Below are 12,371 nucleotides of genomic sequence, written 5' to 3'. Positions count from 1 at the left end.
GGCATTCCTTACCTTAGGGCTGATACTACACCAGCTAAACCCACTGGCTCTCACTATACAAGCAAAGATGGACTCCATCTCCAGCTGGGCTTTTGGAAACCTGAACGCCATGTTAAATCATTTTTAGGGGAAGAGGCAGTGTTGAGTTCAAACTCTGTTTTGCCAAGGAAGAAATCGAATCCAATTTTTCTTTTCCTGCATAGCTGTTCTAATCACTGGGTTTGGATATAAAAATCAATGTTCTTGAATCTATCTTTGAATGTCTGAGTTTATTTTTTTTTCCCAAAGAAAACTCAGCAAATTTGACAATATTTAGTGAAACTGAGTGTATGACACTTGGAGTTCAAAAGTAATCTTCAAAATTAAAGAATCAAAAGTACAGGTGGGAGAAAGTATACTTAAGCTTAAAGGTAGTAAATCCATTTCTAGTTTCCTTGCCTTATAAATTCTTCAGAAATATTGATATTTAACATTATTAGGCCCAGTTAACCTGAAAAATAACATGCTTTTAAAGCAAAAATTTTCTTTTTGTGAAAGGCAGAACCAGTATTTTTTGCTTATTTCTCTTTCTTGGTAGTTTTTCTTCATTCTTTCAGGTTCATTTTATGTACTGTTTAATATTTGTAAAATAATAATTTCTGAGCGCTTGTTTTGTGGATTTCCCTCCCTGTGAATGCTTCTCTAAGCATACCTTTTTTTTCTGCTTTGCCTCCCTGTTGAAGGTAGAATTTTAAGAAGTTTAATTTTTGTGTAAGTAAGTGCATTCAAACATTTGTCACATTGTTTTACTTGTGTATTTTTACTTTGCTTTAGTTTGGTGATGTTTTTTAAACTTTTATATAAAGAGCCAGTAGCTGAGTTATAAGAGACTGTCAGAGTAATGGTCTGTTAAGTGCTCCCTTGAAAATTAAGGCATTATAATCGTTCTCTTCCTTAAACAGTTACTTTACCTGTGATCACTTGAAGGAGCACAAAATGAAACTGGTAATTAGGTGCTTATACGCCTTTAAAAATTACAGTTCAGAGTGCCACAGTAGAGCTGTGACTAAGGCTCTTAAAAACAATGCAGAGAGCCCAGTACAGAAAACAAATTTTATCACTGCAAGAGGCTAAAGAAGGTGAAATTTGCCCTTTTGAATACTTGGGATATTTTGGGTGATAAAGCATTACTTTTACAAGACAGAGGAGTTTTGCAACATCTGCCATTTGCACAATTTTAATCATATTATTTACCAAATCTTCTTGAACAGGGATATCTGTTGTTCCCTGACTAGGTGGAGCTGTTTCCGTGGAACTGAAGATTCATTTATTTATTTAGCCACAAAAAGAAGACAGGAAGCAATTGTGGTCAAGCTCCATGTCTGTTATCTTGCCAATAGCCCACACACCTACAACATCCATGTTAATTCAAATATACCAAATGCCATTGCAGTGATCTTACTAATTTGATTGACATTCCAGCTTTTTCGTCATGAAAATATCAAATACAAAGACAAATCCTGTGTTTCTGGGTGCTCCCCCTCTTCCTGATCTTTCTGTGTCTTTCTGCAGTCCTTCTGTCTTTGTACAATATTGTTGATGGGACAAAGAAGTGGATGTCAAGAAAGGAGCAAGAAACTAGAGCTGGCACTAAGCAAGCCCATGATGGCAGAAATAGATGCACAAAATAATGAAGAGGAAGCTGAAGAGCGGAAGGCCAAAGACCAGAGGCTAACATCAGTCTTTGGTGTGGCAGACTTAAAAAATGGTAATAATGTTTTGTCTATTCTTCACTCTCATTTTCTGTTTCTAACATCTGCTGTTCCATTCTCTGTCCTTCAGCTTCATTTTCTCCTATTCTTTACCTCTTTGTTGAGGAATATACAGATGATTCTCGTTTTGCTCTGCCAAGTGGCAAACCATTTTGTTTTTTTGGGCACGGGTTACATGAGGATCTTGGAGCTTTTTCTCCTTTTAAGTCCTCAACTTGGCCATTGCAGCTGAAAAGGTCTAGATGCTGGCCCTGTCTCTCTCCAAATATAGCCAGCATTGCTTCTGGATTTGCTAAACCATGGACTAGGTCCTAGTTATTCTGCTGCATCGCTAGACTGGCCTCTCAAAAACTGTCATCAGTCTTTCAGGTGTACATACTGTTTTATCCCAGCTATTGCCCACCCTTACCACTGACTGTATGCATTTCAGAGTTGTTCTGAGCTTCCGTTCCATGTCCTTTCTCCCTTTGGTGATGACTTCAGAAGAAAACCTAATTTCTGACCACAATTACTTATACCCCTTTGGGTCACAGAATATGCCGTCTTTTTACATGCAGTGTGAACAGCTGTGACTTGCTTTTTCCACTTCTCTCAGGCTAGTTCCTTTCTTTGAAACTGAGACAAAGAATACCAGAGGCAGGCTGAAGGGGAAATTTAAAGCCTATTTGGTAGACAGCTAGCATGTGGTCCCACATGTAGCTCTTAATTTTGTTATTAGGCCTGGATGTGTAAAAGGCTGAATAAAAATCCTTGTAGAGGCAGCCTTTGACTTCTGTTTTTTTAATTTTATTTTATGTTTAGATGTGTTACAACAGGAATGGAAATAGAGGAACAGGGAGACATTTGAGTATCATAATCCAGGCTTACTTGGATTTTTTCTGTTCGTTGCCAAAGACAAATAAATGTTATTTGCTTGAGGAACGTAAGAATAGATTGAACACTTTCTCAGATCTGACGAAGATGCTGGGCCTATGCACTGAATGGCAAGAGGATTTTGCCACTTCCAAATAATTTTCACTTTCTTTTCTTGTACCTATCTCCAGGCATTACTTCCTCTTTTTTTTTTGTGCCTCCAGGAGCTATTGGACTGTACAACATCGGACAGACCTGCTGTCTGAACTCTGTGCTCCAAGTGTTCCTCATGAATATACACTTCACTGGGATACTTCGAAGGTACCACGTCTTTGAACTACCTGAGATACTTCCATTGTTGCTCTGTTGTCTTCACTCTTTTTTTTTTTTTAATATGGGATGTACATTTGAAGGCTTGGATCATCAAGATGCTAGCAAGGTGCTTTCAGCTCACTCAGCAAGATATCTGCCTTGTTGTGTCTGTCATATACAGACTAGTGCCTGCAAAGGTAGAAGTTGCAGTTTTCTGACTTGTTAAGTCATCTCTGATTCATGTGCTGGTTGTATGCTGGTAAGCTGCAATCCTGAATACTGAGTCTTTATGACTTCTGTCTCTCTTTTCTATAACAGGATATGATTTTATTCCAGGTATGCTCATAGCCCTTTATAACTAAAAGTTGTGTCGTGTGTAACCATATCCACTATTAAGTTTGTAACATGAAGCGTATAAGCATATTGGTGATCCATAGTATCTGGCCCCCAATTGTCCTGGCTAACACTTGATAGAGAAGAGTAAGTGTTGTTGCAGAGGGCAAATATATAGTGTTATTTTGTTTTGCATGACTGTGCTGTCTACTTGTTTGTGAGGAGGATTTGGGCTTCTGCATTCTTACCAACCACACTAATAACTGGTTTGATTTGTTTTCAGTTTGCTAGGTTCACTTTAGCTTTAATCATCTAAGTGGATCATTCCTGTTCAGTCCTCCTTTCTCCAAATTTCTTAACACTCTCACCAGTGTGCAGAGGGGGAAAAAGGACAAGTTACAGGCATGCAGAGATGACAATTGTCATAAATGGGTAAAGCTAAATAATGTAGACAGTCGGTTACTATTGTTATTTGAAGAAAGACTTAGAGAAACCTGTGGACTACAATAAATTTAGGGAGGATAAAGAGCTTTCCACTTGGCATAAAGTTCAAATACAAGCATTGTATTTGCATTTAAATGCCCATGAAATTTTGAGGGTGTGTTGAGAATGAAGGCGTGAACAGGTGGGAGGCAAGAACAGCTCTGAAACTGGCTGTAACTAATGTTGTTTCTAGAGCCCAGAAGGTATTTCAGGTCCTGCTTGTTTTGCCAAGGAACAGACCAACTTAAAATTGTGGCCTTTTACTTTAGAACTCTCAGCCTGCACTGTGAGATAAACTAGTATAGGTGTCTGCTTCCCCCTTCTCCTTCTTTTGCTAAAAACATGCCCATTCTGGTTCCTCTTGAGTTGCTATCTGTGCTATCCACCTCTGCTCCTCCAGGTGTTATGTCATATTTCTCCGTTGTACAGAGTGATTATCATTCATGTTGCTGCTTCTCTTTGTAGGATCACAGTGCCACCATGTGCTGCGTGGAAGAAAAAGAATGTCCCATACCAAATGCTCCTGCTGTTGGAGGAGATGCAGCGTGGCAAGCAGAAAGCTGTTTCTCCCATAGACCTTGCTAGCTGTCTTTCAGCATACAGAGTGAAATGTAAGCAGCACCACCACATGCCCACCTCTGCAGACCAGGGATGTTAATTATCAAGCACTAACAAGCAGTGCAGACTCTGACACCTCTTGCAGAGACTCAGAAATGTGAGGAATTAGGTGCACAATGACATAGTGCTCTTTATAGCTGCCTCCCAGTTGTGAGTGAGATGCTGTTTCTCACTTGTGAAGAGGTGATAAAAAACCCCTGCGAGATATCCTTGCTGATGTCCAAAGGGTGAGAAGACTATCAGACTGCTAGAAGACTCAGCTGCTGATACTGGTCAGAGGAAAGGGCTGTGCAGAGCAGAGAGAGGACAGCTTATAAATTGATTTGTCTTGCTATACCAGCATGATAATGGTGAAACAGCTGCTGTTTCTTACTAGAAGGAAGAGTTTGGGTGGAGAAGATACTGAGTTTGCCCAGATCCCCAAGGATAGAAACTATATCCTTCTTGTTCCTTGTTACAAGGGCAGAGAGAAGAATTTGCTCGGTTAACCTCCCACCTGGGCAGGGTCCCAAGGGACAGAGATTGTTAAATGCATGGGTGATGGGTGACAATGGTCTGCTAAAAGTATTATCCAGAAGCTTTTAGAAAATGCCAGAAAGACTGTTCGATGTGTGTTTTTAACCTTTTATATAAAGGACATGTGGTGCCAAAATTGCTTTTTATTACCTTAACCAACATTACCCACAAGAATATAGTAAAATGAACAATGAAACATTCTGGAACATTTTCTAAAACTGCATAAAATTAAAGTTCTCAGGACTGCACTACCCTGACACCATGTTTATAATCTCCCTGAATATGTTGAGGGTCAGTTTATGTGTACAAATACACACAGTATATCCAAATGCCCTATCATATAAAAGCCAAAACAGGACAGCACTGAAAAGGACAGATGGTAGCCAGCCCAGACCTATATTAAGGAGGAACATGAGATAATCTGAATATTTCTGTTTGCATCATTTTTCCATCTGAGACTGAATGGCTCTGCATTCTGCCTTCTCTCTTCCAATTAAAGAGAGATGCCCAAAGAAAGTCTGTAAAGCTTGACAGTTTCCCACCTTGTCCTTCTGCTTTAAAATTCAGGTGTAGTTCATAAAGTCCTATATCCCAGCAAGTGATGCTTTACCTGGATCGTAGATATGCTATTAGACATGAGGAAAGGTATATTTTTCTGAACTTCATTTAGTCAGGGATATCTGTAATCTTAGCAGAACTCAGTTGAAATCAGTATCTGCAGACTTGCAGGGAAGTTGAAAGCGCTGCCACCTCAGGGTGTTGGATTATTCCACAAAATTTGTTTCATCTATGATCAAGCATAGAGGTAGTCCAGAAATATCAAGGTTTTGCTAAACTATGTGTAATTTTTGTCCAGTTCCTAAATCTTGAGTTCATCATGGGCTGAGAACATCAGTTCTTCACGTTCAAGGACGTGGATTCCCCCCTTCTGCCCCCACTATATTCAGTCTTGAAGCAGTTCTTTGCTGAGCTATTCTAAGCAAGCTGTGCATTGGGCTGTATCCCACCATCTTAGGTTTCTTAATATGCCAGTTTAGCCAGAGTGGAAAACCAAAGCGTAATGTTACTACATCATCCTTGGCTTCCTGTGCTGAAACTATGTGCTTTTTCCCTGGGTAGGGATCAAGGGGTTTATACCATTCTGTGGATGAGACATATGGATAGGCCTCCCTATTGTTTTTATCTCAGGAATGGTATAGCCTTAAAGAGGGGATGGGGGAGACAAGTCTGGAGTAACAAAGGCGAAAAAGAGAGCAGAATCTTCCCTGTATTGTTTTTAAGGACTCAAATAAATGCAACCCTCAACTCAATGAGACATCTGAGCCCTGGTAGTTATTGGGTATACTCTTGGCCCTGCATCTAGTGACGAGGACATGACTTTTGCACTGGGTTGTGCAATGGGGCCACTCAAGCCCTCCCATCTTTTCCTTCTGCCTGCTGCAGGTCACATGGAGACACTGCAGCTTGTCTCCAGCCTAAGCTCTGTCCCTGGTTGGGAGTGGCAAGGGAGCAACAGACTGGATCTAATTGGGGACCATAAATCTCCCTTTGCCATCTTTGGGAAATCTGTGCTTGGTGCTGTTCATAATACTGATGGGGTTGTGTTTTCTGTTTGTCCAGTGTTTGTGCAGCATGATGCTGCCCAGCTCTTTCTGACTCTCTGGAACTTGATAAAGAGGCAGATGAAAAAGCCAGAGCTGGTAAGGACAGTCACTGAAATGAACACCAGGTACTTTGGGCCCTGTCATGTGTGGTTTCCTCTGCTTCTTGAAGAGGAATTCTGTTCACTGACAATTGTCCTAAATTAAATTCTTAAAGTTATGCCCTATTTGGATCTTTCCTCCCGTCTTTCAAATGGGAGAGGGAATCTTGATTTCATAGGCTTGAACACTTTGAATCACAGCTAACCTTTGTTCACCCTGCTTTTAGGACATGTCATGGTCTTCATTCTAATGGGAGAGCTGATTAATTAATAACAAAAAGATTGGTCTTTTTGCAACACTGAAGTTAGTTACCTAATTTCTGTAAGCATTTATTGGCGTGTCTTGACACAGCTCCTCTGTTCTTGGAAGTCAGCCACGTGCATTTTATTATTAGTCACTGTTACTATGTTATGTATATGACAGTTCTACCCGGGGAGCTATGTAAGGTAAGAGAAAACTGACTCTTCCTCACCCACTGTCATAGTTTCATTCATATAGAAGACAGGCTCTTCTGGAACTGTTGCAGTTCCAAACAAAACAATACAGTTCAGCATCAAAGCAAACATTTAACTGTCTGATCTTGTTATATGCTCTGTCTTTCCCTTTTGGTAGGGGATGAGGGAAAGGAGTTTTCTCCTTTAAATAATGGGAAGTGCCCTGTCCACATAAGTCAATGTCAGATGTGGGTTCAAGCCTTAAAGCAGTAACATTGCGTAAAGTAACATGTCCACATGGGGTTTCCCACCCACAGAGGGAAATACTTCACCTGTGTTCTTCATAGACATTGTTTTTGCCTATTTTTACCCTTCCAGGTTGAAGACCTGAGTTATTTGTACACTATCTGTGTACAGGAGCACCTGGCCTGCCAGAAATGCTCTTTTGAAACAAAGAGGAACAGCAGCATGTTAACCCTTCCACTCCCAGTGTTGGATTCCAATTCTCACATGCTGAAGAGTCTGGTAAGTTTAGTGGCAGCACTGTTTCCTTAGGAAGATGATTGCCCTTTGCTTACTGTGAAAGCCTTCTCCTTAAAGCACTGGTATCTCCTGGGACTCATGTAGCATCTCTGCAAGAATCTTTGCAGGGTGTCTGGGGCTTTGAGGTGATCTTTTCTCATTCAAACTTCTTTGTTTGAGGGGTTCTAAATTTCTTAGAAAAAATGTTTGATTTGAGGGGTGGAAAATAAAATCCTTGGATTGCCTTTCTAAAAAAGTGTTGACTAAATACTCTGTAAGACTCATACTACACAGTGATGTGTACCTGTGAGACATTAGATACCACAGTGAGATGCCCTAGGTAACTTGTAATCTGTGGCCGGGCACACTACATTTGCCCAGAGCAGTGTTCCTTTACTGTTAAATCAGTACTGCTGTTTGATATCCAGAGACAGCAGTGATGGTGGCTATGTAGGTGCTGCCTGCATGACAGTGGATTTTTCAGGTGACACTGAACCACTGGACCTTTTTTATTCTCTGACCACTTTATACTGTTTCAGCCTAAAGGAACCTCTTTCAAAACCTCAGAGGCTTTGAAGTGGGTATAAAAGACACTTACGCATCAACATCTTTTTTTGTGGAAAATGTGGTACTCTGTTTTTTTCAACTAATGTAATCACAGCAGCAGTTAGGAAAAAGGGGGTACCTTTTTTTAGACTGACAGGCAATCTTTTGTCCTTTGAATAAAACATGCCTTCTGTAGCTTTGCTGTTTGCATGCACCCTGTACAAGTAGAAATAGAAATCTAGCTTGAAGGAATTCAGTTGAAAGAAATCTCTGTCTTCTTAGGAGGATTGTCTGCAATACTTTTTCCATCCAGAAGAGTTGACTGATCACAACATGTGTTTCTGTGAACAGTGTGGAAGGAAAACACCTTTTTTGCAGGTAATCAGAGAATTATTTCCCATTATGTCTCCTATACCCAGAGCACCCTTTATGTCTGGGGAGGGGAGGGAAAGGACTCAACCATATCAGTTTAAGAGGTCAACAACTCAAAGACTTGTCAGCACAGCAATGTCTGCTAGGTATAAACCACATGCATCTTTCCTGTTAGGAAATTCCCTACTGTAGATATAGCAACAAAAGAGTGCTTTCCTGGCTTTTAATATAAGTCACCGGGGGATGTAGCATTTCTGTACCAGCAGAAAAGCTGCTGGTACCAACACAGTGTTGACTTATGTTGTGTTTCCGCTGTGGGACTTCACACCACTGTGTAGCTTCAGGGGTAGACAAGAATATGTTACTGGAGCTGTGCATACACACATATAAAAGTAGGCTACTGTAGGGTGATTTCCTTTCTTCCTTGCTCTCCACCGGGCTCCGCACTTTTTACAGTATTGGTCCCTGCCAGCCAGTGAATTAGCTGTTTTGTGAAGAGGCAAGTACATTGAAGAAAGAGGTGTGCAAGGGAGACTGCCTCAGCTCAAGGCTTGGAGGAGACTTTCCACATCATTTTCACCAGTGGGCCACCTCTGATGCCACAATGCATCCGTATGTCCTGGTGGCAACCATGGCAGCAGCACTAATATCAACAAAGTCTGTGCTGGAAAGAATGAGCTGTCAGCTTGGCATCCTCCATGGAGCTCTAGTGGCCACATGTCACAAGGAGGTTGGCTTGCCTTTCCTCACCAAGCTAGTACTACCAACTAAGGGTAGTAAGTAGATGAGGGTTAAGAAAGTAGATGAGAAACGAAGCAGCCCATGAGACACCCAACGCTGGGTGCTGATCACGCTCAAGTTGAGAAACTTGGTTATCACAGCTCTGTATGTGTCTCGTGTGCAGATGACCTACAAAGGTTTAGGCTTCTGCTGTCTCGTGGAATTGGCAATCACTCACTGTAGCACTGACTGCTCTCCATGCTACATTCACTGGATGGCAATGGCTGTTTGTTTCCACCCCACCTCCCCAAGGGTTTATTCCTTAGTTTTTAATCGCAGTATTTATTGCTTTACAGAGCATGAAGCTAGTCCATCTGCCACAGACTCTGACCATACACCTAAAGCGCTTCTGCTTCGAAAAATCAGCCTACATACACAAGCTTAGTCACTATCTGCCATTCCCACAAGACCTTGATTTCAGTGCAGTCTTGACAGAAAATCAGTACCAACCAGGTGACAATGAAAAGGTGAGATACTCCTAACACCCTGTTTAAAAAGGGCAGATTTTATTCTCCCCTCTGCTCAAGTCTCATAAAAATATAAGAGGTTGCACCAGTACTTTCTTCAGTTCAGAGCACCTGTCTTAAAAGTGTATGTCTCAGCCTTTAACTGTGTCTGGTGTTGTCTCACATCCCATGGTTTTAACAAGTTCAGGTATTCAACTTTCTGTGCTCAGATTAAATCACCAAAGGCATCATAACTGGAGCTTTCTGCCATAAGAACAAAAAACAGGCTTTAAAAAAAACACAAACAACCAATCCCTTTTTTTCTGAGAGTGTGTATCACAATTTTTTCTTCTATTTCTAAATGTACTAAAGAAAAGATGAAGACATAGTTCATTTGGATGACCAAATCCAGACATCGTAAACAGTGCCTTAGAGGCAACTTCTGTCCTGTGGTTCAGCCTCCAGGGCAAGATGGCCTCAGTGAGCAGCAGAGCTACTGCTTTGAGGAGGTTGCTAGTCCAAGACAGGGGAACTCCATTCTTGGCAGTTTCCCATGCAGTGTTGTTTGCCACAGATCTGAGGTTAGCAGGTAGACAATAGCTTTGCCAGGCAGCTGAGAGTGATCCACCACAATGTGGATCTGTTCCCCTTACTGAGAAATAACAAGGGAAAGTGTGGCAACAGCAAAACCTTACTGGTGCAGTGTTACCCCTTTGCTGCCCCTTTGCCATCTTAACTGCCTTTTTCACATTCCTGTGACCTCTAGGGAGGCTGCCAGCCTGTTGCTGGCAGGCAAAATTCTGAGGATAAGAGGCAGGATCCTCAAGGCCAATCTAATCTTTCTCCTTTTTCCTTATGAAATGAAAATTCTTGCTGTCCTGGCTGCTGCTTCTGTTCAGCCAGTGGCAAATGAGAATTGCTTCACTGAAAGTTACTCTTTGTGGCTCTTCACAGGCTGCCTGGCAGTATGAGCTTTTTGCCGTTGTTGCTCATTCAGGATCAACTAGCTGTGGACACTACTGTGCCTATATTCGCAGTCTCACAGAATGTAAATGGTATTGCTTCAATGACTCTGAGGTTCGCCAGGTGAGGACGCAAATCCATGTTTCTCTTGTAGCTTCCTAGACACTCCTCCAGATCTCATTCAGTCTGACTGATTGCTGATTAAAGAGAACCAGGAAAGAAAACTGAAGCTGCAGAGCTTTGTGCACCTCATTCCTCTGCCATGGCATACTCTGAGCTGAGGGCAAAGCAGCTCTGGCTTCTGTACCAAACAAGGCCTTAAGTTCTGCTTTGCAATTTGCAGAAGGAACCATCTGCTGTATACCCTACTTTATGTACTTCTGCTTAGTGTATGTGCTCAAAAGAGGCAAAGGAACTGGTTTTCCTTGAAGGGTAAAAGTAATAAACTGATTTATTAATAGGTGTTTAGCTCCTGGAAGTACCTCTTATACCACTCTTATGAGAATTGCTGTGCTAGTATCATAGTATGTCCATCTCTTAAGAGTTTCTACCAGCCTCCCCTTGTGTGTTTTTCTTCTCTAGGTATCATGGGATGATGTTAAATGCACCTACGGACATTCCAAGCTCCACTGGTAAGCAAACACAACTCTGTTTTTACCTAGTGATGCTCTGGCGTTTGGAATGAGCATAGCAAAGAGAGGGAAGGTGAATGATTTGAACTGCATGTTGCCTGGGATGTACTGGGGATGCAGGAGAGTAGAAGAGGCATCCTTGTATTCTGGTTACTCTGATGTGACTATATGACAGTACCGGGACCCTGCAGAATTACTGCGTAGTCACAGAGGGGGCTGCGAGAGTGGTCTTGTTTACTCATGATTGCCACTTAGACCCTATATCCTGACTGAAGTTAGATACATCAGTCAGGATTCCTCCATGTTTTTTGTTTTGATGCATCATAAGAAAATGAGCCGTGGAGAGAGATAATCCATCTTACAAGCTATAGCGCTGCCAAGGGGTCAGCTTTATATGCTGCCTCAGGAACATTGGAGAGGGCCAGTTCAGTTGACCTAAACCTCAAAAAATTGAGCAGGAGCAAACCTGGGAGGTTACTTGCAATGTAGATCTTCAGACATACATCTTGTTTTGCTATTTCTTTGCTTCCACAGGGGAGAAACAGCATATCTCTTGATTTACATGAAAAAACATCCTCAGTAGCCTTATCCAGGAGTATGAGAATGTCTTGGGAAGCTGTGTGTTGTCCATGGAGCTCAGCACCTCTGTGCCAGTGTGGACCTGTACAAATGTTCCACAAGAAAGACGTTCTGCAGTCAGTCAGTGACCTCTGCCTTCACATTTATTTATGAAAAAAGTGCAGGAGATGATACTCAGCTAGAGAAAGAATCTAAGATTTGTGGCACCTAGAAACTTTTTCTTTCATATGTTTTTGATATTGTCGTGGTTTAACCCCAGCTGGCAACTAAGCCCCACATAGGTGCTTGCTCAATTCCCCCACCCCCAGTGGGTTGGGGAAGAGGAATTGGAAAAAGAGGTAAAACTTGTGGGTTGAGATAAAGACAGTTTAATAGAATAGAAAAGGAAGGAAGGAATATAATAATAATGATAAAAGAATATACAAAAAAAGTGACGCATAGCACAATTACTCACCACCTGCTGACCGATGCCCAGCCAGTTCCTGAGCCATGGTGCCCCTCACCAACCTCCCACCCCCCCAGTTTATAT

At 41.7% G+C, this 12,371-nt stretch overlaps 1 protein-coding gene across 1 annotated transcript; it reads left to right on the top strand.

Annotated features, from left to right (window-relative positions):
- The first annotated feature begins 1,578 nt into the window (after positions 1-1,578).
- On the top strand, positions 1,579-11,846 carry USP18 (ubiquitin specific peptidase 18). Its single transcript, XM_010290824.1, has 10 exons — positions 1,579-1,747; positions 2,828-2,924; positions 4,197-4,342; positions 6,486-6,565; positions 7,381-7,527; positions 8,353-8,448; positions 9,519-9,689; positions 10,623-10,754; positions 11,214-11,263; positions 11,798-11,846. The coding sequence occupies exons 1-10, from the start codon at positions 1,579-1,581 to the stop codon at positions 11,844-11,846; spliced, it is 1,137 nt and encodes a 378-aa protein (XP_010289126.1).
- Positions 11,847-12,371: the final 525 nt, after the last annotated feature.

This window comes from Phaethon lepturus, unplaced genomic scaffold (assembly GCF_000687285.1).
Source record: "Phaethon lepturus isolate BGI_N335 unplaced genomic scaffold, ASM68728v1 scaffold12287, whole genome shotgun sequence".
NCBI classification, from domain to species: Eukaryota; Metazoa; Chordata; class Aves; order Phaethontiformes; family Phaethontidae; genus Phaethon; species Phaethon lepturus.
This window is presented reverse-complemented; position numbering and strand designations above follow the sequence as displayed.